The sequence below is a fragment of the Esox lucius genome, chromosome 24, assembly GCF_011004845.1.
Source record: "Esox lucius isolate fEsoLuc1 chromosome 24, fEsoLuc1.pri, whole genome shotgun sequence".
NCBI lineage: Eukaryota > Metazoa > Chordata > Actinopteri > Esociformes > Esocidae > Esox > Esox lucius.
The window spans coordinates 23,803,589-23,828,514 of NC_047592.1; the positions used below are offsets into that span (position 1 = coordinate 23,803,589).

At 41.2% G+C, this 24,926-nt stretch overlaps 1 protein-coding gene across 1 annotated transcript; it reads right to left on the reverse strand.

Annotated features, from left to right (window-relative positions):
- Positions 1 to 1,042: 1,042 nt before the first annotated feature.
- On the reverse strand, positions 1,043 to 23,782 carry nat16 (N-acetyltransferase 16). The gene is given in 6 exon segments (XM_010905657.3): positions 1,043 to 11,650; positions 11,976 to 12,101; positions 12,103 to 12,246; positions 13,385 to 13,609; positions 14,035 to 14,258; positions 23,559 to 23,782. Coding segments are annotated over 5 exon segments (1,044 nt in total). The 5' UTR covers positions 14,251 to 14,258; positions 23,559 to 23,782; the 3' UTR covers positions 1,043 to 11,317.
- Positions 23,783 to 24,926: the final 1,144 nt, after the last annotated feature.

Below are 24,926 nucleotides of genomic sequence, written 5' to 3' on the forward strand. Positions count from 1 at the left end.
TATAGCTTGAACACAAGTTAAAACTCTACCACACCAAGAAAATACCATATATTAACAAGATCCAGAAACGCTGCCTCGTTCTCTGGGCCCGAGGTAATTTATGACTGAGGTGAGGTGATCTGTTGTCTGATAAATAAAAATTTGGGAATCATGGTCACCGCATCCTCCGAGCTGGAAATGAAAGGGACCATCCGGATGTTATCAGTGCACAGTTCAAAAGCCAACATCCGTGATGGTATGGGGGTGCATTAGTGCACATGGCATTGGTGATTTGCACATCTGTGAATGCACCATTAATGCTTTACAATATATAAAGTATTTGGGGCAGGATGCCATCCAGACATCTTTTTCAGAGAAGGCCTTGCTTATTTCAGCAAGACAATGCTAAACCACAGTCCAGACCTGTCACCCGTTGAAAACATTTAGCGCATCTTGAAACAAAAAATATGACAAAGGACACCCCGAACTATTGAGCAGCTGAAATCCTATATCAATCAAGAATATATTTCACCTTCAAAACTACAGCAATTTGTCTCCTCAGTTCCCAAATGCATACAGTGTTGTTAAAAGCAGAGCAGATGCAACACAGTAATAAACATGCCCCTGTCCCAACTTTTTAAAAACATGTTGCTGGCATCAAATTCAAAATGGGCATATATTTTTCCAAAAACAATATTTCTCTGGTTCACCATTTGATATGTGGTCTTTGAACTATTTTCAATTAAATATAGGGATTCAATTATTGACACATCATTACATTCTGTTTTTATTAGCATTTTAGGCAGTATCCCAACTTGTTTGGAAACGGGGTTGTAGAATGAATGAAAGATAGAAAGAAAAGGAAGAAAGATAGAAAAGGAAAGAAAGACAATTATGAATGTAGGCCTACGCATGTATGCTTGTTTATGTCATTTATCATTTATATTCTATAAGGATTTTTCAAAACTGATTTCATTGTGATGCATAATAATGCCTCTCTTACCCTCTCACGGTATTATGCAATTATGTTTGTCACTTGGTTTCCCTGTAAAACACACACATCTCACCACCCCACCTTTATTGTTCTTGTTTTCTTTTTTTTTTTTGTCCTCGTAAATGTATGTAACTAACACAAAAAGTGAGCTCTTTTAATATATAGAAAGAGCCTAACAATCTGGCATGCACTTGTTATTTTTCTTGTTAAAAGTTGTTCTTTTTTTTACCTAACAACACCTAACAAAGGTAAAAATCGAAAACAGAGAGTTGAGAGAGAGGAAAAAAAAGAATCAACAAAAAACTCATAAAGAAACAGTCGACAAAGAACTACCGAAAGCGTCATAGTCCGTAGTGTTGTGTTTCATTGTCTAACATTTAGCAGTTCTGTCATGTTAGTCTTTCATTGTTTCTTAATTGTATAAGAAAAAAATACTACTACAGAAATACTACTCAAATACTACCAAATACTATTACACACATTAAAAGCCTGGACTTATGTTTACTGTTATCACCACAATGTTAGAATGACTTCACAATGTTTCTACTGCTGTCCTGCCATTAACAATACGTCACAATATCTACTGTTGCATTACACATGTAATAAAGTTTAAATGTTTGTAGATGTTAAAACATCCTTGGTTAAACTATTATCCAAAGACTGGAGATAAATGGAAGTATTCTGAAATGCACACAGGTTTTTTTTACAGTATTACTCACTTCTACAACAATACTCTATAAACGCAAGCAAAATGAAAAATGAAATTCTGTTATCAGTAAATACTACTAAACTTTTTGTAGCCATCACTTTAAGATTATACAGTGTAAAAAAAATTGTATTCCATGTACGTAACGGTATATGGCTAGGTTTACACTGAAATATATTTTTGTGAATGTTTGTGTGTAATTCAACAATTCTTACTTCTGCCTAAGTGTCCCATCCTTAAGCCTCCCCTCTCCCCAAAAAACGACTACACAGCCTAGTCTTGGCATTGTAAGGGAAAATGCTTAACTCAAACATTTGGTCATTACAGAAAAATACTGCCGTAGACAAAGAGAAAATATATTTCTTAAGTAGTATCTTTAGTATCTAAAATAGTTATCCAAGTGCTGTTTTAAGTGTGTTTGAACTTAGTAATTTTGCTCAGTGTAAACCTAGCCACATTTCTCTGTGCCAAACCCATCAACACTCCTCAACATTCACACATTTTGCATCCGAGGTGGAGAAAAACAACACGTCCAATAGACCTCTCGTAGATTGTAAAGGTTTTTAAAAAAATTATTGTATTTAAAATAGTTTTGCATCTCTTATTGTCTCACAATTTTTCTCTTCTGAAAACGTAATAATAATAATCATAATCAATAATCATAATCAATAATAATAATAAATACAAAAAACAATGTTTTTTTCAATCAGTTTTTCTCTCCAAATCACTGCTTGAGAATAAGCAGGGACAATTGGGTATAAAAAGACTAATAAAATTAATCAAAAAAAGAAAAATGATTTTTTTTTTCAGATAATCAACATACCTTTGAATGGCATGATTACTGTATGTACTCCCTCGACAGAGGAACAGCTGTGAACCCAATAAAAGATCTCACTAAAATGACTTGAAACTGCAATGTGAGGAGACTATATATCCTTTCTACTGTCTCGCAGGATCCAGTAATACTAGCATGATCCATATAACCTGACAATCGGTTATAACCTGTTAGAACTGTTTAGTAAGTGAGAAGTGATAAGCTTCAACGTACAATATTTCAAACTATTCTGTGCGTCTGTATATAATCGTGAGACTCTAGGCGGAACTCAACAGCTGCAACCATATCAAGGAAATGGGGGATAAATGAAAACTCTGAAACCTTAACTTTTGCTCTTTCACCTGTGAACTAGGTGGTTCCCAGCAGGGGTGAAGGTTCAGGCATTTTCATCTAACCCAAGCCTATATAACATGTATCCATGTTAATTCAGACATTGGTCATTTAGTTGGACCTATAGTGAAACTAGGCAGAATGTGTGTAAGTATTTTAGCCTTTTTAAGTTATTTTCTTGTTGTTGAAAAGAAAAAAAATCTTCAACAACAATGGCCATCTATTTGACAAAAGCTGTCTGTTTACTTTAAAGGCATCTCCATAAATATCTAATCTCGAAACCTCTATTATTATTTATAATGAAGGAGACTGTATTTTTTTCAGGCACAGGAGTAATTGCCATCAGTTCATTTCTATACAGCTACGTGAACTATGTTGTTGTTGATTGATTTTCATTTTTCAACAGTATTGTAATTCACATAAGATGTGTTTTGACCTCAGTAATATAATCACAGCTGATTCTGATTTGAACAAGTATAAGGTTTCTGTGTTGTGTTGCCTTGGACAAGCTCTGAGTTGACTTTGGATTGACTATAACTGACCCAAAACATCAGTGTTTGGGTGACTTAATCTTCCCAAAAGGGGAAAATATATCATATACTAATTTTTTTTCTTTACATCTTTGGATGTAAAAATGAATGAATTAGGGAAATGGAGTATAGTCACTCAAGATTTGCTAGAGCTGAGGGATAACTGTTGTTGTGGACCATTTGATCAGGAAGCTCTGAGACCTTTCAAGTGAACTGAATGATACCCCACTGAATGACCATGTCTGGTGTTACACAGAAATCCACCCTCCCACCCGACACCATTAAAAAATCTTCTAGAACTTGAGTGTGGAAACGCAACTGGAAACTGGTTTAGTGATTGTTTTAGTCTTCAAATGCATATTGCATTTAGAACCACTTTCAGTACACGGTTGCAGTATTTGCTGTCCTCTCTTCTTCTGGAAGTCCATTTGGACTTCTTTCAGATAGATAGGATTTTCAGCTATTTCCAATCTACACATGAAAGTATGCAAGGCCATATTATGCCTGACATGCACATACGCATGATTAGCGCGGCTGGCTATCACAACACTGGCTAAATGCATGGTTGTCCAGTTGCGTTTCACCCATAGAGTTAGAATACAGAAACGGACCATCCCCCATTCAAATCAAGGGTAACGTTGGCCGTTTTTCTGGTTCTATGGTCTCCCCCACTCTCATGTTCCTTACAGCAGTTCTCATCAACAGCAAGAACAGATAAACGCACATAAATGCAAAAGACAGTAGTCGTTCACAGAGGCATTGGCATGGTGCAATGTTGTCAAGTACTTACATTATACAAATTCATATTAGGTTTCATAGTTATTTTTTTCTTTCACCCTCCCCCAGAAAGGAAATTAAGAAGGATTGATTCTAGACAATTAGTTTGGCTTGTGGTTTCAGTCAATTCAAAACATTTGTTTTGATGGTGGGTTTAATTTATGATGAACAAACACTTTATATTTGCTAGTCGATTGGGCTATCATTCGTGCTTTTGTTCTTAATTCCTTTTCCCAGGTTCCACATTTTTTTTGACACACAATGAGTCTGAATTTCTTTCTTTGACTTCCAGTAACATTTGTCTTAATTGAACATTCAGTTAAACACAGACTTAAGACCATTTTAGGGTTGAGTGAAAAAAAAATAAAAAAATAAAAAATAAAAAAACGATGAAAAACATGGTGGAAAATATTTTGCTATTTCCCAAGGACAGGGCAAGATATTATGGGAAGGCGTTTTCATGAATTGAGAACATATGTAAAAATAGGGTTATGAAACATTTGACACTACAGTATGTATGTGATTAGGGTACACGTGTGTTTGTTAGTGTGTTTACAACTATGGCATTCCTGGCTACCCGATAACAACATTTATACGAGGCAACACTTTCTGAATCCAAGTTATGTAGTAAGTAACCCATTAATGACTCTTATGCTGTCATTGAACAATCTACACTGAGGGTTTCACATTCCACCCTTCCAGATTCCAGAGCTTCGGGATTACATCCGCCCGTTGCAGCTATAAAAAAACTGTCAGCAAGGTGCCCGTCTGTCTCTCCAAAACCCACTTCAACAATCTGAAAAACTCATTTCTTATCTGCATACAAGCTTGAGACAGGCGTCAGTAAACCTTCCCTTCTCATAACCTTCCCTCTTCTCTCCCTTCTGCTTTAGAAGCAGATGCTTGGTCTCAGATAGGACCTAATTCATTAGTACGGCACTACTTAATAACTTTATAGGTCCTGGTCAAACAGCAGTGAACTACGTAGGGAATTGAGCAACCTTTGCGCTGCAGCCAGTCTTTCCATTGAGTCGTGGGATCAGGTGGTTTGGGACAATGACCGTTGCCCTGTTTGGCTGAAAGGAGTCTCTGTTTCTATCCCTGCGCAACCGGACACTCCGACACATTGACAGACACATGCGCGCACATTCACGCACAAGCGCACAGAGAGAAAGTCGATGTGAAATTCTAGCCGACAAGTGCCGTAGCCTCTTCAATGTCCTGGGGTAAGCAGTTAAGAGGAGTTGGCATTCCTGCGTGTGTTCACGTGGAAATGTGCGTACAGTGTGTGTGTGTGGAGTATCATGTATCCTACTATCAGCAGGCAATTGGTCTTCCACTCCAGCTCGTGCAGAGTCATTCTATTAACTGTGTGTGTGTGTGGGGGGGGGTGCCTGGTTCTCCTATACCCTTGGGAAATTAAGATTTATGTATTTTTGTTTTGAAAGGACACTGACTGTGTGTTCCAAATGACCTGCTCCCTCTGCCGTTCCTTCTACTAGTAGTACACCATGTAGGGAGCAGTTTTTAAAGTCGACTTCCTGGTTTTCCAGCAGTACTGGTAGCATCAAAATTAGAACCTGGTCAAAAGGACAGGTGACCCGGAAATACAATCTGTCACAATCCTAGTGTTGAGACACTGACCTGTGTGGAGACAAAGACTATTCTAATGATTGGGTCATGATTAGCTTGATACGGTTGATAAGCTGACATAAATATACATCTAGGCCATCACTCCTTGGTGATTGCTCTAGTGACAGAGGCTAACACATGGCCTGTTGACTTTAATTCCAGACCGAATCTAACCCATTGGATTCTATTCACTGGTTGATGAACTGAATCAATTTAGTGACAACTGCGGTTGGTGTGAAAACCTAAAGAAGGGTAGCTTTTGGGAACAGTGTCGTAGTTAAAATATGCATGAGAGGAGCTTTCTAAAAATAGCGTTGGAGGACATGTGGTATGGGCACATAACAATCCTACTTGGTAAAGATAGTTTGGACGCCACTTCCAGTGTTGTCAATCACCTCTCACTCTCTGTTGGTATCCCTGTCTCGTCCTCATTTGTCTCTGATGTTTTTTTTTAACACAGAGTGAAATTGAGCTTTGCTAAGTGGTTATAAGGTGGCTACACCACTACGTTTCAAGATGCCTGAGATAGAGTCCACAAACCTCCTCTACCCTTCCTTCAGTGACCGGGCCAGCCTCATACGGCCTTTAATTACCAGAGTGGTAATGCTATAAGAGGGGAAAAAAGAATCCTGTTACTACACCCGCATCTCCTCTTCCACAACAGCCATATAGTACATTCCATCCTTCCCTGACCTCTCCTTTCCCCCAACCCCCTGAGCTCCATGACCTCCCTCAATCTTGTCATCTGTCCATCTGTCTTTGCTACCAGACCAAGAAAAGAAAACGAAAAGCCATTTCCTAAATAAAGGATGAGGGGTTTGTTTTACATTCTCCTTCCACCCTAGCATGCATAGCTACACTGGTAGTGGTCAGTTTACGTCTTAGCCAACTCTGACTATCAGTGACAAAGGACATGGCTAAAATGCCTTAACGTTGCTGGTCAGACATTTTTATCAACACGAGTTTTACACTGAACATCTTCACTGAGTTTGAACCAATCCCCATCACACCTTCCATGCTGTCTTTTAGAAAAAATGCGAACAACAGTAACACTTCGCTGATCCATATCCTATTCTGCTTCCTGACTGTCAGGGTGAAACATTTTAAGACTTTTTGAGAAGTATTGAGAAGGTTTTCTACTATGAGGGTGAAATGTGGCAAGGTGGAAGAACACAGGTTGGATAACAATAAATCCTTGTAGCATAATGAAAGTAAAACGTCCTGACAAAATGAACAATTTGCTTGATCGGAGAACACATACGGACGGCAAGATGATAACCAGCAACCAGCAGTCACCGGAGTGTTATAAAATATTGTCATTGAAACATGATTGCTATGTTCAATCAATCTACTTCATCATCGAATCAGATTCATGTCAAAAAGGAAAGCGAATTTAACCGCAGACATTTCCCCGGTTGAGCCCACCATGGTGGCTGATTAACATCGATGACGATCACAGCACAACGCAACACTTCACAACACACCAGTTGTTGAGTTATGGAGTATTCCGTTCATCCTATCTATTCAATTTGAAATCCTCAATCTCTCATTTCGAACAGACCCCTGTTTCATTCACTGCCCCACTGCCCTCCCCGGCATTATCACAGCAGCAGAGAGCGAGTGAATTGCCTGAACAAAGTGGTGACTTTGCCATCCGCAGACCGAGATCTGTCTCAATGGCAGCACAGTGGCCGTAACAGTGACCTCATTGTGTAAAAAAAAAAAAAATCACACAAGTCAAACCAACGTCTCGGTTTGACGAAACCCTCCTGTTAGCGTAGAACATATCCATACAGTAGCATTTTCATGTTAAGTTGTCTGTCACATACTTATAAACAGTGCTTAAGGACAAGCCAAGTCTACAGTGTTTCCAAGGCTGTTGGTTTAACACCAATCATTGTCTTTGCTGTGCTTTTGTGCTCTGAGGGACAAAGGAGAATTTATAATGTTTTATAACAGTGGATAACTTCTACTTATACAAGGATAAGTCAGAGTTGTTAGATTACCTGCTACCAAATCTTTTAAGAGTGCTCAGAATTACTTTAGTTCCGGAATGAGTTTGGATTTGTCTGATGGTCAACAAAGGGATTTTGAAGCCGATCAAATTGATTTGGATCTCAACCAAATGTTCTCCTTTGACCTTCCCCTGAAAAACACACCTCCACAGACCCTTAAGAACAATCAAAGTACACAGACCAAATACACCTACTGAATCTCACAATTCCCTGAAATATCGTGCATAAATCGATGTAGGTTAAATATATTAGCATATGTATAGATGAAGCCAACGACACAGAAAAACCACAAATTCACCTGACAACCATTAACATAGAACCATATTGTACAGTCCAAGTGAAGTTGGAGGCTAGGGGTATAGATAGTCTGTTTTGGATGGGTTTGTTGGGCAGTTTTGTATAACAACAACTTTGTCCCGGTAAACACAACATAGATTTGAAAATGTTGTGGGGGGGTTACATCGTGGTCAGGTAGGCGATATATATTGCATGGGACGTGGTGGTGGAGGGGCGGGGAAGGTTGAATTTCATTTTGTGTGGATTTGGTTGTGTGTGTCTGTTGTGTGTGTGTGTCTGTGTGTGCGTCATATCAGAGATGGTGTGTGCACCCAGATTTGTACCCTCCATCCTAAATCCTCTCTAACTGTCATAACCTGATCAGGCCTGCGTTCTACTGGTATCCATTTTAGCCATATGGTCTCGGAAAGCCTTTGGACCAGTGGGTTGGTGGACTCTGCAGGGGACATTGGCAGTCATACAATGCCACACTGTCCGTGTCCATGCAACGTCCGCAACCACCGCCACCGAACTACCACCACACTGGGGTATTATAAGATAGCACAATCCCACTTCTCACTTACGCTTGGATGGTTTTTAGAACTGAAAAGATCCGTTTTTTACAATGGCGAGATACTCAGACCAGGGAGGAACACTAGAAACTCAGTGGCATTTGCCTGTGGTGCTGACGGGCGGACGAAGATGTTGAGTGTGGACTGCACTGGAGCGAAAGGAGGGTCATTTTCACATGTTAAACGGGAAGACGGATTTGCTCCTTAACTCCCACTTCAATTACCTTTCTATGTACATTTCATGATCAATACACCAAGTATTTGTCATGTTAGGTCAGTTACATTTTACCTAAGTTTCATGAATATTTGTAAATATACTCTTTACAGACTCTCCAAGACCATTTACATATATTGGATGGCCTGTGTGGATACAACAGTAGAACAGGACCCCTTACTTTAGACCAGCCTTGAGTTGTAGATAATCTACATGGTAAGGTTGGCTTTTAATTGGTCTTGATTCAATTCATAGAAAGGGAAAACTTGAGAGAGGGATTACACTTGTTTGTGAGGCTCCGCCTTCCCATATCATTGAGAATTTCTGCAAAATGATTTGGTGGTGGGGGTTCATGTGGGTTTAGGGAAAATGTGGGCTTGGGGACTTTATAGATGGAAATGATGGAGTGAGGGACTGCTTGTGTACTGCTTGTCTTCATCTCTCCCGAACTGGATTCAGGTTGCGTACATCTCATCTTCCTCTTTCTTGAGATTTGCCGAATCAAAAAGGGGGGCATGTCCAGCTTTGCTTCTTCAGTCTGTGAGGAAAATAGGAAGTGCTTCTCAGAGAATTGAGAAAATCATCTTCAGCCTTGAAAAAGTATTGTTTTGTTGTATCTGTTCTGCTTTTGAAGAATATGGAAATTGTTTTGGCATTTGCTTCATTATTCATTCAAATTTCTTCACTGCCACTGATCAAGTCCAATGTTTAATTCATAATGGTTGTGGGTGTTGATCTGTTAGTCACGTAAATATAGACAGATAGTGAGATGACTGACAAGGTTCCCAGACAAGGGTCAGTCTACCAAAACCAAATCAGAAGACATTTTCTTCCACAGTCCATTTCATACCTTACAAAAAGTTCCCTTTTACAACAAGGGCAGGTTGGAGACTCCATAGTGGCTGGCTTTATTTCTTTTGTTGTTTTAAATAGTTTCTGTCTGAGTTGTTTCTGTTGCACTGAAGACTAGTTCAGTGCTTTCTCATGTCAAAAGTGTTGCATCTTAAAGGGAACGTTCAGGAGCAAAAAGCCAAAAGCTTATAAAGCTTCTTAGAGTGGCTATGGAGCATGGAGGAGTGGTTATGAATCCTTTGCAAACAACTGGAGTCCCATTTGCTTTGCTGTGCTCTGACCATGTGCCAAAGCTTATGAAGCTTCTTAAGGTGGCTATTTAGCTTTGTAGAATGGATATCAAGCGTCTTAAAGTGGCTACAAAATTTTGTAGAATGGTTTCAGAGGGCTGTGTTTCACAGCATGTCAGATGGCTGAGACTGTAGATTTTTTTGTCATTGAGGGACTTGGATTTGACCTTTACAAAGGTCATCTGATAACATTTCGGATGGCAACATTTACCGTGAAAATATTTATCTAACTGAACAGTGTTGTTAATGGTAAGTCCATCTTAATGATATTAGTTCAATTGTATTAGTCTTTGTGTTATAATGTACACATCTACCATTTTCACATTGTTAGCAATCTACTAAAGAGTAAGCTTAGATTGCATGTTGCTATTAAAAAGCCTCCAGAAAGCTTCTGCTTTTAATATATTATCTCTTTACATACTAGTGATGCATTCAAGTACATGTGGAAAAGTAACAATAAATTAGCAATATGGTGAAGCGCTTTAAAACATAACGACAAAAACACTGAGTTACAAAAGAAACGACAACTACATTGTTTTAAAAAGCAAACTGGCCAGTTTTTAGTTTTATAAGCTAAGTTTTTATAGCTGTTCTGTTACAGCCATTTTGAGTGAATGTTGAGTGTGCAAATTCTCTGTAAGATCCACTGAAGGGCAAAAAGTTTTGTTCAACAGTATTTTGGAATTTGGTGTTAGAATAGGTCCAGAAAGATGTTCAACCGCTTCTATAGTAGTGATGCATAACTTCAGTTATCTCTATAACTTCACTGACTTCTGTCCATGTCATTGCTTGCACTTTAGCACAACAGCCCATATGGTTTTATAAAGTGCCTCAAGAGTTGTGCAGACTTATTTGCAATTCAGAATGTGTACATATTTATAATTTGTATTTACAAACGAAGTATTGAAAGGCATGAGATACCCTACGCTAGCTTGCATTTAAAATTTTGCTTTTTGCGATGACTAAATATAAAAAGAAAATTGAGAAACGAATTGAACAAATTTTTTTAAAAACTATTGCATCTAACTGCCTTTTTCCAAAAATATTTATGTTAGTGGTAGTGTTAAAAAAAAATATTGCAAATCTAATGCATCTTCTGGGGCATAATTCTCGATGGATTTGCTTAGAGAGGTGGTTGCCAATCCTTCCATTCACTGGATACATTTTCCATTAAATCTTCTTAAGAGAATGCGGTTAGTTGGTTAATTCGTTGGGTCTCTGGAAATGTGTCATCATTTTTCAACTTCATCTTGTTTCTTCTTTACATCTTCTTCTTTCCTCTTCATCCTCCCTCATCCTCCTTAACTTCTTTCAGCTAGACAACGTCCGCCTCAACAACGCACTGCTCTGTGTATTCCTTCACCAGCTCTACCTTCAGCGTCTGGCGACAAAATTCCGCCATTGGTTTCCACATGGGAGGATCTAGAAACATCTGACACATGACATAACCCTTCAAGGAGGTGGTGTGACGTCTCAGGTGGCTCAGGAACTGTTGGAGCACCAGGTCGATGTCTTTGCCAAACATGTCGATGTTAAGGTAATACGTGTTGTCGCCAAGTCGGTGGGGACCTCCGGGAACCCAGAAGGGGTGTGTGCACAGACTGACCACAGCAGGGGCATTGCGGTCATCCACCATCCAGTCGATGTCCTTGAAGGAATTCATGAATTAATTTTATTTGAAAAATTTGAAATTCACATAGAGTTGCCTCACCCATTGGAATTAAACAATACATAAAACATTTATTAACACAATTAGGGTTGCAAATTTACGATAACATTTCCATTTTTTCCACACATTGTAGAAATCCTGGTTGGGTTTTACATTTTAGTTTTGGCATACACTCTTATATAGAGCAATCACAGATATTTAGTTCTTCTTGTTTCCCGGAATCTTTCAGAAAGACTTGGGAATTTGGGGAAAGTTACAGGACATTTGTAACCCTTAATACAACCCTTATCATATTCTATTTTACCTTCTTCAGAAGGATGGCCATGTTGCTGGGCAGGGGCTTGAATGGCTGCCAGTCCTGGACGATGGTAGAGTTTGGGAGCACATCAGACAACAGACCAGAGTTGATGAACATCTGGTGGACCTCATTGAGGTCCAGAAGGACTGGAGGAACCAGTGGGGTGTCCGAATCCTGGGAGGTAGACTCGGAGGGGGGGGGGGGGGGTCACACGCAGACCCAGTTCTGAGAGCCGGAGCTTGAGATCTTCGGCATTAAATCGAACCAGCAGGATGCCCTTCAGGGCCGAAGTGGCGATAAAAGAACGTAGGATAAAGGAAATGTGTAGTTGGTTAAAAGGTGTAAATTGAATTTAGTACACTGAAGCATTTTATAAAGACAAAAATATTTTGGTCAACAATACTTTCTTGACAGTTGAAAACTACTAGAATGTAGGCATGAGCAAACTTTATTTACTTAAAGTTTACTCACTTATTACAATTGGATTTAACCATTATCTAACCAGCAAAATAACCTTTAAGTTAGAAACCTCCTTTGCAAGGGGGACTGTCAAGAGGTCACCGGGAAGAAATTAATGTTGTCAGAGACATTTTCTGGTAGCAGACCTTCAAACTCAGACATGGACACCCTTTCAGTTCATTCCAGGACTAAGGAGGCAGCTTTTACCCATTTCTGAAGAAAAGCAATGACTGAGATGGGAGGCTGTAGGATTGGGATGTTGCTTTTGGTTGGTAGCAACTGTATGTAGGAAAGAGTCAGAGCAATACCTTGTAGACAAATGCTAGTGCATCACTCTTCAGGTACAGAGCGTAACTTCCACATGTTGAATAGTTCACAGTGAGGGGTGAGTGGTCCTGTGTTTGCAGCAAAGGTGTCCCTTGTATGTATATTAATAAGGGGATCATGAATAGTCTACAGCTCTGATTTAACATAGTTATTCAATATTCATTATTTATTTATGATTTCAATATCTATAGAAGATGTTTTTAAATATCTTACATTGATTGATTTAATTAAAATATTGTATATGCTAAGGAAATAGCTATTATTATTATACATATTTTTTTTATTATAATCCTCATACAGTCTAAATCATCTTTACAGATTACATGCTATAAGATTTTAGCTGATTTATTACTGTAATTCATTTGTTAAGTAACAGGTATTCGGAGAAAACTGGACAAAATTCCCACTGTATTGCTCTCACTCATTCCATTTTTTCCTCATTTAGTGACTCCTCAAGAGCACAGCTTTCCTTTCATAAATGGTTTGTGCCTCTGTGATCAGTAAAACTGATTTTTGATTCACATCTAAAATGTTTTATAGTTTTGTAGTATTTTTATAAACTGATAACCTAGATCAATGGAAGTCAATTAATAAACCAATTAGCAAAATAATAATCTACCAATACCTACCTGTTTGGTGATGAGGCGGTACTTCTGGAAATCCTTGGGCCCTAGCTGGTCATCGCGGGTCAGCCGGGTCACCTTCACCTCAGGCCACTTGGTCTTGACCAGCTGAGAACAGAACCGTAACAGTACCCCTGCCACGCCCTTGCCCCTCTCCTGGGGGGCCACACGTAACCCTTCCACCAACATGGTTTCGCCGTCGTCGATCACACACACCGACTCCAGGGCGATCTGTTGGGGGAGGGGGCGGTACAGGTAGTTGCTGTGAATGAGAACATGTCCTCACGCAACTCACCCAGTAAACCAAGGGTAATATTCTGTGATAACAACACAAGGGATTTTTAAGATATAGTAATTCCATAGCACTTTTCTAACTTAGAATTCTGTTTCTATGATAAAACTCTTGTAACTCCTCATATCACTTTCCCTTTTGCGTGTATTTGATGTATTTGTAGCTTTAGTGTGATGATATGGTTGGTCTTCAATAGCTTAATAACACCCTTATAAACATTCCATAACATTTCCATTTACATAAAACCTTTTATAACTCGTCACTTTACCCTGTTGACATTCCTGTATGAAGGTTCTGGTAGCTTTCAACACCACGTTATCAAAACCCTTATAAACACCCTATAACATTTTATAACCTGTCTCACCACTTTGCCCTGCTTCCGGGCCAGTATGACAGTGCGGTTGCTCTCAGACAGCCAGGCTGCGTAGCGGGTCGGCAGGTAGTCCAGCCCCCCATAGATATCCTGGCTTATCGCCATGATCTCATCAAAGTCTTCCTCCGTTGCTACTGTGAACTGGAGGCCCGTCTGGGGAGGGCTCTCTGGGAGCTGGGGGCGTGGCAGGCTGTTCTCAATCTTCATCCTTACAGCTTTGGAAGGAGAGGGGATGATGAGGGAAAGAAAAGGAAACGATTAAAGTGAGAAAAGGGGGAATGAAAGGGGGGAAAGAGTGTTGGAGAAAGCAGTGAGAAAGAAAGAGAAACAGGTGAAAGGACAAGATGGGGAGATGGAGAGTAGACAATGGGCAAAGAGAGGGGAGTGGGAAAGGAAGACAGATTGGTTTAAAGAGAATGAGTAGAGGGAGCGAGGGCAAGAGATCAATAGAGATTGAGAAGAGAAAGGGAGAGAGAGGGACAATGTGATTATTGACCAGGATAGGCCTGTAAAGCAAATGGACAGGAAGTTCTACATTGCTGTAATTGAGAATGTGATCTCATTCAACTCCTTCAGTAAGTGGCTTTATACTAGAAATAGATAACATTCCGTCTGAAGGAGAAATACTGTACAACCAGTTCGACAGAAGGGACACATGCTGTTGAACAGACATCCATCATTTTCCCACAGCTGCTAGGTATCACAAAGCAAAGTGGTTCAGAGGGAATAACAGAATAACACAGAGCTTAACATATTTACAGATTCTCCTTTAACATTCAAGTCGTCTCACAAATAGACTGGAAATCATGCATTCTACATAAAAGGAAATTGGGGAAACAAAAACATTCTTTACACTGCGTAAACCACAATGAACTTAACATAATCTTTTGTGATCTTACATTTTCCCATTAAGGTCAATTGTTATTATACAAATGCACACTGTTCCCATGCTACGCAACACCTCATCCATTTCTTTACAATCACATCAACGGGGCAACATAAATAATCCAGTGGGTATTGGTCAAACTCAGTAAGCAGTTTGCAACACGTGAACCGCAAAATGTCTCCGTCAATCAGGCTCCACAACTGTAAACACATCCCGGTGTTTTGACCAGAGTGATCGGTCAGGAAAAACACAGACACCCAAACCACACAGACGGACGGGCAAATTTGGCAAAATCCGCCTGTGGCACAGAGTGAGGCGACTGGCATCTGTCCCCATGGCGCGTACCCCCTCGGGCCCCCCCCGCCAACTCCTTACCGCTTTAATCCCTCTGGTAATTCCCCCTCGCCCGCTTCCCAGAATACCTCGGAAAACACCGGCTCAATCGGAAACCAAACACGTTTTTTTCAGGGCATGGGAAAAGAATGGGCGAGACGAGTGGAGATGAGGGCTCAGGTTGTTGGGTTAAGAAAGGTGCAGAGATGATTGCGCGTCTGATCTGTGTGTGCCTGTATCTCTGTCCCTGTGTGTCTGTCTCTCTGTCCCTGTGTGTCTGTCTCTCTGGCCCTGTGTGTCTGTCTCTCTGTCCCTGTGTGTCTGTCTCTCTGTCCCTGTGTGCCTGTCTCTCTGTCCCTGTGTGTCTGTCTCTCTGGCCCTGTGTGCCTGTCTCTCTGTCCCTGTGTGCCTGTCTCTCTGTCCCTGTGTGCCTGTCTCTCTGTCCCTGTGTGTCTGTCTCTCTGTCCCTGTGTGTCTCCACCTGTGTGTATATTGTCTGTCCCACGCATGCATGCACCGCTAGAGTTCATTGGCCCCGGGGGGAATTGGGCTTTTAGCTAAGGCAGTGAAGCAGGGCCAGACATTTCCGATAATCTGTCGATTGGAGATGTGAGGCTGGGCCGCGCTGGCAGGTCAGGAGAGAGGGAGAGAGAGAGAGAGAGAGAGAGAGAGAGGGAGAGAGTGAGATAGGAAGCGCCTGCCTGGGAAAGAGAAAACCCTGTCTCGCCCCGCCATACCCAACTATTCCTCTCTCCAGCTGGTACTTTTCCATAAACTGGCATGCATGCATGGTGGTGGTTAGTCAGGACAGTGTCTCTCACACATACACACCCACAAACCCAGAAGCCATCACTGCCAGAAAAAAGGGTTGCATAAGGGTTCTTCGACTGTCCTCTCTGGCAGAGCGCTTTTGGGTCTCAGAAAAAACCCTTGTTGGAACGCTAAATGTTTCTACTTGAAACCAAAATAATTCTACCTGGAACCAAAAGGGTTATGCCAAGAACCAAAACTGTTCTACTTTGAAGTGTATTCCTAGAAGTTCCCCTACAGTGATGGAAAAAGAATCCATTTGGAACCCTTGAGAGCGCACAAGGAGATGCACATTCAAGCACACATAAGTGGAGGATCCACACAAACCCAGTGAATCAGTAACATTCATGAACTTTAGCATCACATCCCTATTACCCATCTCACTCCCTGCAGTGTCATTCCTTCATTCTTCCATTTGACCGTCTGCACACACATACTGTAGCTCTCAGCCATCCGTCATAAACCCTTAACTCGTTTTCCCCTCTCTTAACTTCACTGAAATAAAATCTCACATGAGAAAGCTAATTCCTTCACAGGTAAGAAGAAACCCATCCAGCGAGGAAAGACAATATCCTGTCGCAGGGAGGACAGGGGGTTTGTCTCTGCGTGAGGGTCTGACATCTGGCTGGCGGGCAGGATAACAGGCAGGACAAATACGCACCATGTAACATGGTCCAACCACATGGTCCAACCACATGATGTGAACAGCGCACCTAGATATACGCAGCACAGAATCCATTTCTTACATTTTTCTCTGAGCATCTGTGCGTCTCTTTTTGTGTGTTCCTATTTTAACAACTCCATTTTTGCCTGACTACAATAGTAAAGCTATAGGAGAACTCGCAAGGTGAGGACATTTGGGTACAGTTAAGGCATCCTGGTCTGATTTAGGATGAAGGGTTTAGATCAAATGCAGTCATAAAGGACAGGTTATTGTGAATAGGGTAAGGGTTAGGTAAAATGTAGTCAAAAAGGTTTAGGGGTACGTATTTTTTTAAGCTTTAGCCTCTTAACCGCCAAATGAAGGTCGGAAAGAAGTTTAAACCGCAGTGTGCGAACATGGGATTCTGAAAGGGCAGCGGCGGTAATGGATTTTTGGATGTCCCTCTTCACCGTTTCACATTGCACTCATTACTTCTCCGCGCCTTCCTACTGGGCTGCTGCCAGTTGCGTTGCACAGCAACCGCAGCAGACAAAATCTAATTTTTGGTAGCTATAATTTTAGCGAACATAAGTCATTCAGGTCACACTGTTGCATATTTTTAAGTCTTTAAAAACAAAACAAATATGCAGGGTTCTATGCACTCGTCTGTAAAAGCTGCAGAAAACTGGAGTGCCTGTGTCGGGAGGAGTTTTAGACATTTTGAAAAATAGACAGACTAATGCAGTGAAACAATTGTTCATAATAATTTGTTTACACTACTACTTTTTTAAAGTATGAAAAAAAAATCTTCCTTGAAAACAAATCAAATTTAAAACATTTATATATTCACATGTATTTATTTTTATATTTATACTTTATATTCTATTGAAGACATACAGTGGGAAAGAGACTAGAGGATACGCAGAACCAGCTCCGGGCCTGTTTCCAACCCATGCTGCGGCAGTGTATTCGTCTGGAACCGAGGCAGCGATATAGGTTGCTAGACCCACCTAGACCACCTGGTATTTCGTTTCTTTAATGGCCTGCATCCATAAGTGTCAGTTAAATGGTTACACTGTACAATTACTGTGCCCAGCAACGATTTTGAAAACATTTTCCCCATTTTGTGAGGTTTTGTTGAGATATGTGTGTGTGCGTGCATTTATGGAGTAAAGGTCATTATTTCAGTTTCTTCTACTGCATCAGCATTTCAGATTAAGCCGTGATCTCCGGCTCCGAGGTTTGCCGGTTTAATCTGAGGCACTTGTTTTTTGTTTTGTTGTTTAGGCCTTCCTTAAGCTGTACGCTTCGGTTCCAAGGCTTGTGGGTTCAGTCACAGTAAGTCACTTGTTTTAGTTTAGTTTTTGTGTTTTAAGCCTTTCCCACAGCTTAACCCTTAGCCACATGGAATGAACCTAATCAAAATGTGTCTTTAATTATTTTATTTTAATTTCTCCGTCCATTCCTTAATGTTACCATCAAAAACAATTTATACTCCCCTAAACACAACAAATGTTGGATTCTGAAAATGTTAAAATTTCACAATTTCATGAGAGAATTTTGGTTTGTGTTTGTGCGTTCATACAAGAATATGTATACTGTCTATGGAGTGAAATAGATTCCACGTTTTCAAGGACCAGTGCTGTCAACAATGGGATTTCCCTGTTTTCATGATTATGTTGCCTCTCTATGAGGTAGATGTAACATTCAGAAATTATGATAAGGCATTTTTTTGTGTAAAGCCAGTAATTTCCTGAAGATTCTGCCTATTCTGTGGGATGGATCTTTTAGCCTATTTACATTGTGATGTCACTGATTGAATTGGCCAATGGCTTTTCATCTGGGTTAAGGGGTGGGCTATAGAGCCTTCTTTCAGCAAATAAGGGCTGTGTATGTAAACATCTTCATATTTTGTCCCCTAATTCCCTGATTTGATGTTAAGTTCATGCTAATTGTTCCCAGGTCATTGCTGCTGTAAATTACATTGTGTTCTCCGCCAACTTAACTGTTTGAAAAAAAGACAAGAGAATAGATTTCACGTGCCCTGAAACTTTCATCCCCTGCCTTTGAAACTGAAGTGACACGACTGGATCACATGATGTCAATAGAGGAGGACAGCAAGGAGGAGAAGCAGCACACCTGTCACACCGGTGCATCGATTACGCTCGTGAATAAACACACACGCAGGCGAAAACACACACTAACACCCCCATACACACCCCTGTCCCATATTCAACATGTTGGATTGGAGCGAGATTAGAAGCCTGTCTATTATCCCTTTATATAATTGGAGTGACACGGCGACAGATGTGTCATCATTTGAAATGGTTGCTCACGTCCCCAATAGCATCCTGTTCCCTCTTCAGTGCACTACTCACAGTGGGACAGTGCTTGGTCCAAAGTAGTGAACTAGAAAGGGAATCGGGTGCCATGTGTGACCTTGACAATGTTTTTGTGGTGATTTAGCGGACCTTTAGGCCTTTCTCAACAGTGCTTCACACTGGTAATCTCTGTAATGACGCCAGTGGAACTAAGGCCAAGTTGTTAAGAGTTCTAAAACAAAACAAAGAGAAGTATTCACTGAGCCACCTCAGGATTTCACGCTAGTGTGGTCCAATATCAAAAAAAGAAACAGCCCTATAACACAATTTTGTGCGCATGTGCGTGTGTGCGTGCGTGCCTGTGTCGGCTTATGTGTTTTCCATCCTGTGGACCACAAGGGATAATAAATGACAGATTGCACTTTTAAAAGAGACATCTTTTCAGGTCACACCTTTAATGAACATACTGTAAGGTAGAACGCTCCTCACATCATCTATTTCTGGTTGAATATGTACTTAAACTATCTTCCCTCTGTATCGAAGCACTTGTGCTGAAGGATAGTCTCCATCTCTTCTCTCTCTCTATTTGTCACTCTCTCACATGCATTTCCTTTCTGATCATTTATTCAGCAAATAACTTGTGCCATTCCATTTGAAGTAAAAGAAAAGTCTAGAAAACATTCCATCAACATTGAGCAATGTGTGTAATTATTTTTGCATACAGGCACTGTCCGATTCTTTCTGTTCTAATGTAAATTGGGTGGAGTAATTAACCCAGTCAAACTTTTTTATGAAAGAGGGTACGTATAATTAATCCCTCTTTTTGGAATTCAGGGTTTCAAGGTCATGGTAAAGGGGAACCCCGCAGTTTGATTACAGTTTTGTAAAAGAGTGTATGTCATTAGATGGCCCAATGTCACCTGCTCTGTCAGTCACCCTGTCCCTCTCTGTCGTCTTCACACTGTCTCTTCCTGTCCCTCTCTGTCGTCTTCACACTGTCTCTTCCTGTCCCTCTCTGTCGTCTTCACACTGTCTCTTCCTGTCCCTCTCTGTCGTCTTCACACTGTCTCTTCCTGTCCCTCTCTGTCGTCTTCACACTGTCTCTTCCTGTCCCTTCCCTTCTTTCTCTTTCATGCCTTCTCAGTCTCTTCCTCTGTTTCTTATCATTATTTGTTTTTCTCCCAAATCCTAACACTTCTATCCTATTGATTATGTACATTTATTAAGGAGCATTACAAAAATTACCACGGCAACCTTTAGAGAACATCAATATTTACACCACTCCAGAGCTGAAGGTATACGTAGATGTACATCATACTAGAATGGCTGAGATATAGACACTTGAGGCCCATTTGAGGCCATTCACCGGGATGAGATTGGAAAAATGAGGAGGGAGAGACAGCAACCAAAAACATTGCGTTTTCCATCATCATTAAGTCAATGTCAGTAAACGTCTTATGATGAAAGCCACATATCCGGTTCCTATTGAGCTGTGGATGACGAAGACATGAGTCTGTCTCCCATAAGGTCAATTACACGGATGTGAGCCGCACAGGAAAGATGCCATGGGATGAATCATTATTAAATTAACCTTTCTCATTGGAAAAGCACAGGTAGTCTCTCCCTTTTTCAGTCTCCTCTGTTTTTCCCTGATGTACAGGACCCCAGAGCTGCATCACAATGTCAGAATTACAAGTGAGCAAGCACAGAAACCTACTGGCAATAGGGAACAGCTGATGGTTACTGTCCATGAGTCTGCGCTGATCTCTGCTCTTGCCATAGCGTAACTCAATCTGCTGAAGGAGTCTAGGAACAGCTCCACCCGCACCTGCTAACCAATGGGAGCGGAAAAATACAGCGCTCATCTTGGGTCACTGGGTTATAGGCATGGGGAACTTCAACCAACCGTGCCTTCGAGACTGCGTGCGTGAGAGCGGGGGGGGGGGGGGGTTGAGAGGCTAGTGATGTAAGGGCGATAAACAGCGAGATCGGTATTCAGCAGCGTGGGGGTTAAAATGACACCCCGGCGAGTCTGAATCAATGAGCTTCATCTGAATTGCTTTTGGGTGAACAAGGATTGGAGGCAGAGGGGTTGGGGGTGGTGAACGTGCACGGGGAGGGAAATGGGAATTGAAGGTGGGAGGGTGGGGTGCGCGCGCGCGCGTGCACATGCGCGTAGTTAGCAGGGACAGGGGAAGAGAGAGCAGGGGCCAGGGGTTCGCTTGTTGGGAATGCACATCTCCTACACGGGCGTGCGCATATTTCTTAGCGGATGACTTTGCAGTCACCCCAACCAACCGCGTACCTTACTCACTCAGCAGCATATGAGGCCCTTTGGGAGAAAACGTAAAACAACCCGAGCGGGACCATGGTGCAAGCCTGTCCCCTTCCACCCCTTGTCTTCCCCTCTGTCGCACCGGGACCAATTCACTGGGTGATCTCCCAGGACCAAATCCCAAATGGCCCTCTATTCCCTACGTAGGACCCATTGGGCTCAGTCCATTGGCTATGCTGCCCTTTGAAAACGCTGTGACTCTCAATTACTTGTTACAAATGTAACACTGCATAATGATCTGGCTACATGCTATTGCTGCTATCTTTCCTCTTGTAAAATTTGCTGTGCTTTCAGTGTAAGTTGGTATAGATATGAAGGGACAATGGCATATAATATTTGCAAAGACACAGAGGGATGGAAGCAGTGCCAGCTCTAGGCTTTTGGGGGACCTAAGCAAAATCGGATTTGTGGGCTCTTTAATGGTCAGAGGCCCCCTAGCGGCCGGGAGCCCTAAATGACCGCTTATGCCTAGAAACGGCCCTGGATGGAAGGACTGGTGACGCTGCAGAGACTTAAATACACTAGTCTGAGTCAGAGCTTTGGAGGAGAAACATGAGATAAAGTGGGAGAGATGGGGAAAGGGAGACCGGAACATGAGATGGCAAAAAGAGAAAAACAGTACAGCAATCACAGTGGCATGAAAGAACGACCTATCTGTCTGTCGATAAAATGATGAGCAGTTGGCGTGGTTTGATGCTCTTTACCTGCTCCAGCCTACTTTATGTCGTGCTTTTTCATCTTCCCATTTTAACTGTTTATTGAAGCGTCTAATCATGAGTCGCCTACGTATCCCTTCTTTCATTGCCGGATTCCAAACTGCCAAGTGGAATCAGATCAGAAAGTACGCATTGCATCTATTTATTCCGGAGTAGAGATGAGCTTCGTGTAGAAAGCCGTGCGCTCTTAAGGGCAAAGCACGCGCTTTCTATCGGCAGTTAAATAGTGGGCTCCCATCATCTACAAAACACTTTGCATTCCTCGGATTTCAACCCCAATGTTGAGAAATATCGTAAAAAGCTAGGAACAAAACAGCAATTAAAAGCACACGTGAGTCACGGAGAACATAATGCTAAGAAAAACATAGGAAGCATAGAATGCGTATAAGAATGTGTGCCTATAGCCTACACAATTGTTTTATGCACACTTACTGGAATACAGTAATAGCTATATAGCTCATACGTCCTTTGCGCTACAAATGCACCATCTTACAGCGAACCTCACAATTTTAGCTGTCACGACTCGACCCAAGCACGTGCTGTAGGCTATGCACAAAGTAGCCTACACACTGGAGGCGCGCGACTCTCAGTCCTGCCATTTTACATGCCTATTCACATGCACACATGCCTAATGTAGTAAATAATCAAAGTCAGTGTCGAGAAGTAGCCTAACAATTGATCATAGCTTGGCTTCTCCTGCGCCTTATAGCCTGTCATCCGCCTTCAATCTATCTGGCTTTATGCCAACTGAATGAGACTCACACAGTTTTCACACAGTCTTTGGAAATAGCCTAATAAAATTAATATCACCAGAGGAGCCGAAAGTTGTTTCCTGTTTAACATTTGTGTTCTCTTATTTGTTTCATATTACACTGAATTTATAATACTCGTCTGAGAATGGCGGCGATGACAGCTTCAGGATAGCATCCTCAATGGTGATTGGATGAACCTGTGATTATATCCATATTCAATTAGATGGGCTACCGGGATCATTCATCCCTATGCATCGCTTTTAGAAAATACTGACACAATTCCAAATGCTGTACTCTTTTACCCTTATTGAGCTACACATGCAGCATACGAACCAGTTTCATTAAACTATAGAGACATTTCCGTTATCATTTATATCTGCTGTTTCCTATTCACTGGATAAATTCCTTAAATTGGGCCACACAAAATGGCCGATAAAAATGGGATGGGGATCCGAATATGAGAAAAAGGTTTAGGTACAGAGACAAGATCATGTGCAATGCACATTACCTGATTATTGTCAATAGGCTAGGTTGCCTTGGAATAAACAGCATTTATTAGGAAGATATTCGTTTAAATATGACTATATAAAATTACAAAATCATAGGGATCGATCACTGATGAATACCGTTATGGTGAGTGATCGATAGGCTAGACTATGTTCTGCCACCAATGTGCTCCAAATGTCTGCCGCTGCTGGCCAGAGATTTTTTTCTCTTACCGTTAGTGATGCCGGAGGTCTGTTGCGAGGGCTGACGGTAACAGCAGGTGTATTGCCAGGTGCCAGAGATGGATGGTTACAGCCGCTGCTGCTTAATTTCAAGATAAAAGACAAATTCTTCCAGCCACCGGCTCGAGCTTCCAATATATTGAGATTACCGTTTAGGCCCCTCCTACAAAATCCTTCTCTCCCCCTCGTAGTAGGATAGGCTATCCTGTCTGTCCCCCCACCATCATCAGCCTATAGCCCCCAACTCTCTCGGCTCCCCTTTTCTTTCTCTTTACCCCCTCCCTCTCTCTCTCTCTCTCTCTCTCTCTCTCAAGCTGAATCCAATACATTGCCAAATAGAACCATGGCTATTATACACTATAATATTTGGCTAATATACACTGAATATAACGTGTGTAGGCCTTCAATGAAAGTGAAACATAAAATAAAGTTACGCTAATGAGAAGGCGTAGTTAATGTTAACAAAACAGTAAAAAATTAAATTGAAATGGCCGGCTTTAGTTTAAAACTGTAATCCTCATAGTTGCAACATACATACATTTTTCGACTAAATTCAACACAATCAATACATAGGCCTTTACAAAAATCATTAGTCTAAGTTGGGATATAGGTTAACAATATAGTGACGTAGCCACACTGGTCAGTTCTTGCATCTTGAACTCGGGTGCCTGTAATAGACAGTTGGTACATACACAAAGCATCTCTTCAGGTGAACAATTAGCCTAAAGATAGACTACAGCCTATCCGACCGTAAATGTAGGCTACGGATAACACTGCTAGTTAATGGTTAACATTTTCAAATAAGCGGCTAGAGATTTTATTAGTGTAGAGTTATTATTCAGTAAGTTATTTTCAAAGCCAATTCATAGCTAATTCAATTTGCACATTTCTGCTATCGACTATAAGACTCACGATTTCTTTAAAATGCAATGTTTCCGTAATGTAATGACTGAGCAGTGTTCCTAATTTGGCATTATTTGAATATAGGGGCAGGGGGGAAACATAGTACATGCGCGTAACCTACTGCACGACATCCGCACAAATTCCATAGAACGCACTGTGGTTTGTGGCAGAGCCCTAGGTGGGAACGGGTCGAGCGGTGAGGGCGACTCGTCTTGGAAGTAGTGGGGATAACAGCTGTTACTGTGTGGGAAGGTATCATATGGTCAAAGCTGTGGTCAAATGTATTTCACTAGGGAATAGGGTGCCATTTGGAATGCAATAGGCCGGTAATCTCTTTGGAGCTTTGTGGAAGTAATCTGGTTTCCGCTGTCCCTAAAATATAACATGGGCTAGTTAAGATTATATGTCTATGAATGTATGTACAGATGAAGATTAAAGGGACGTTTTGATGGAAAT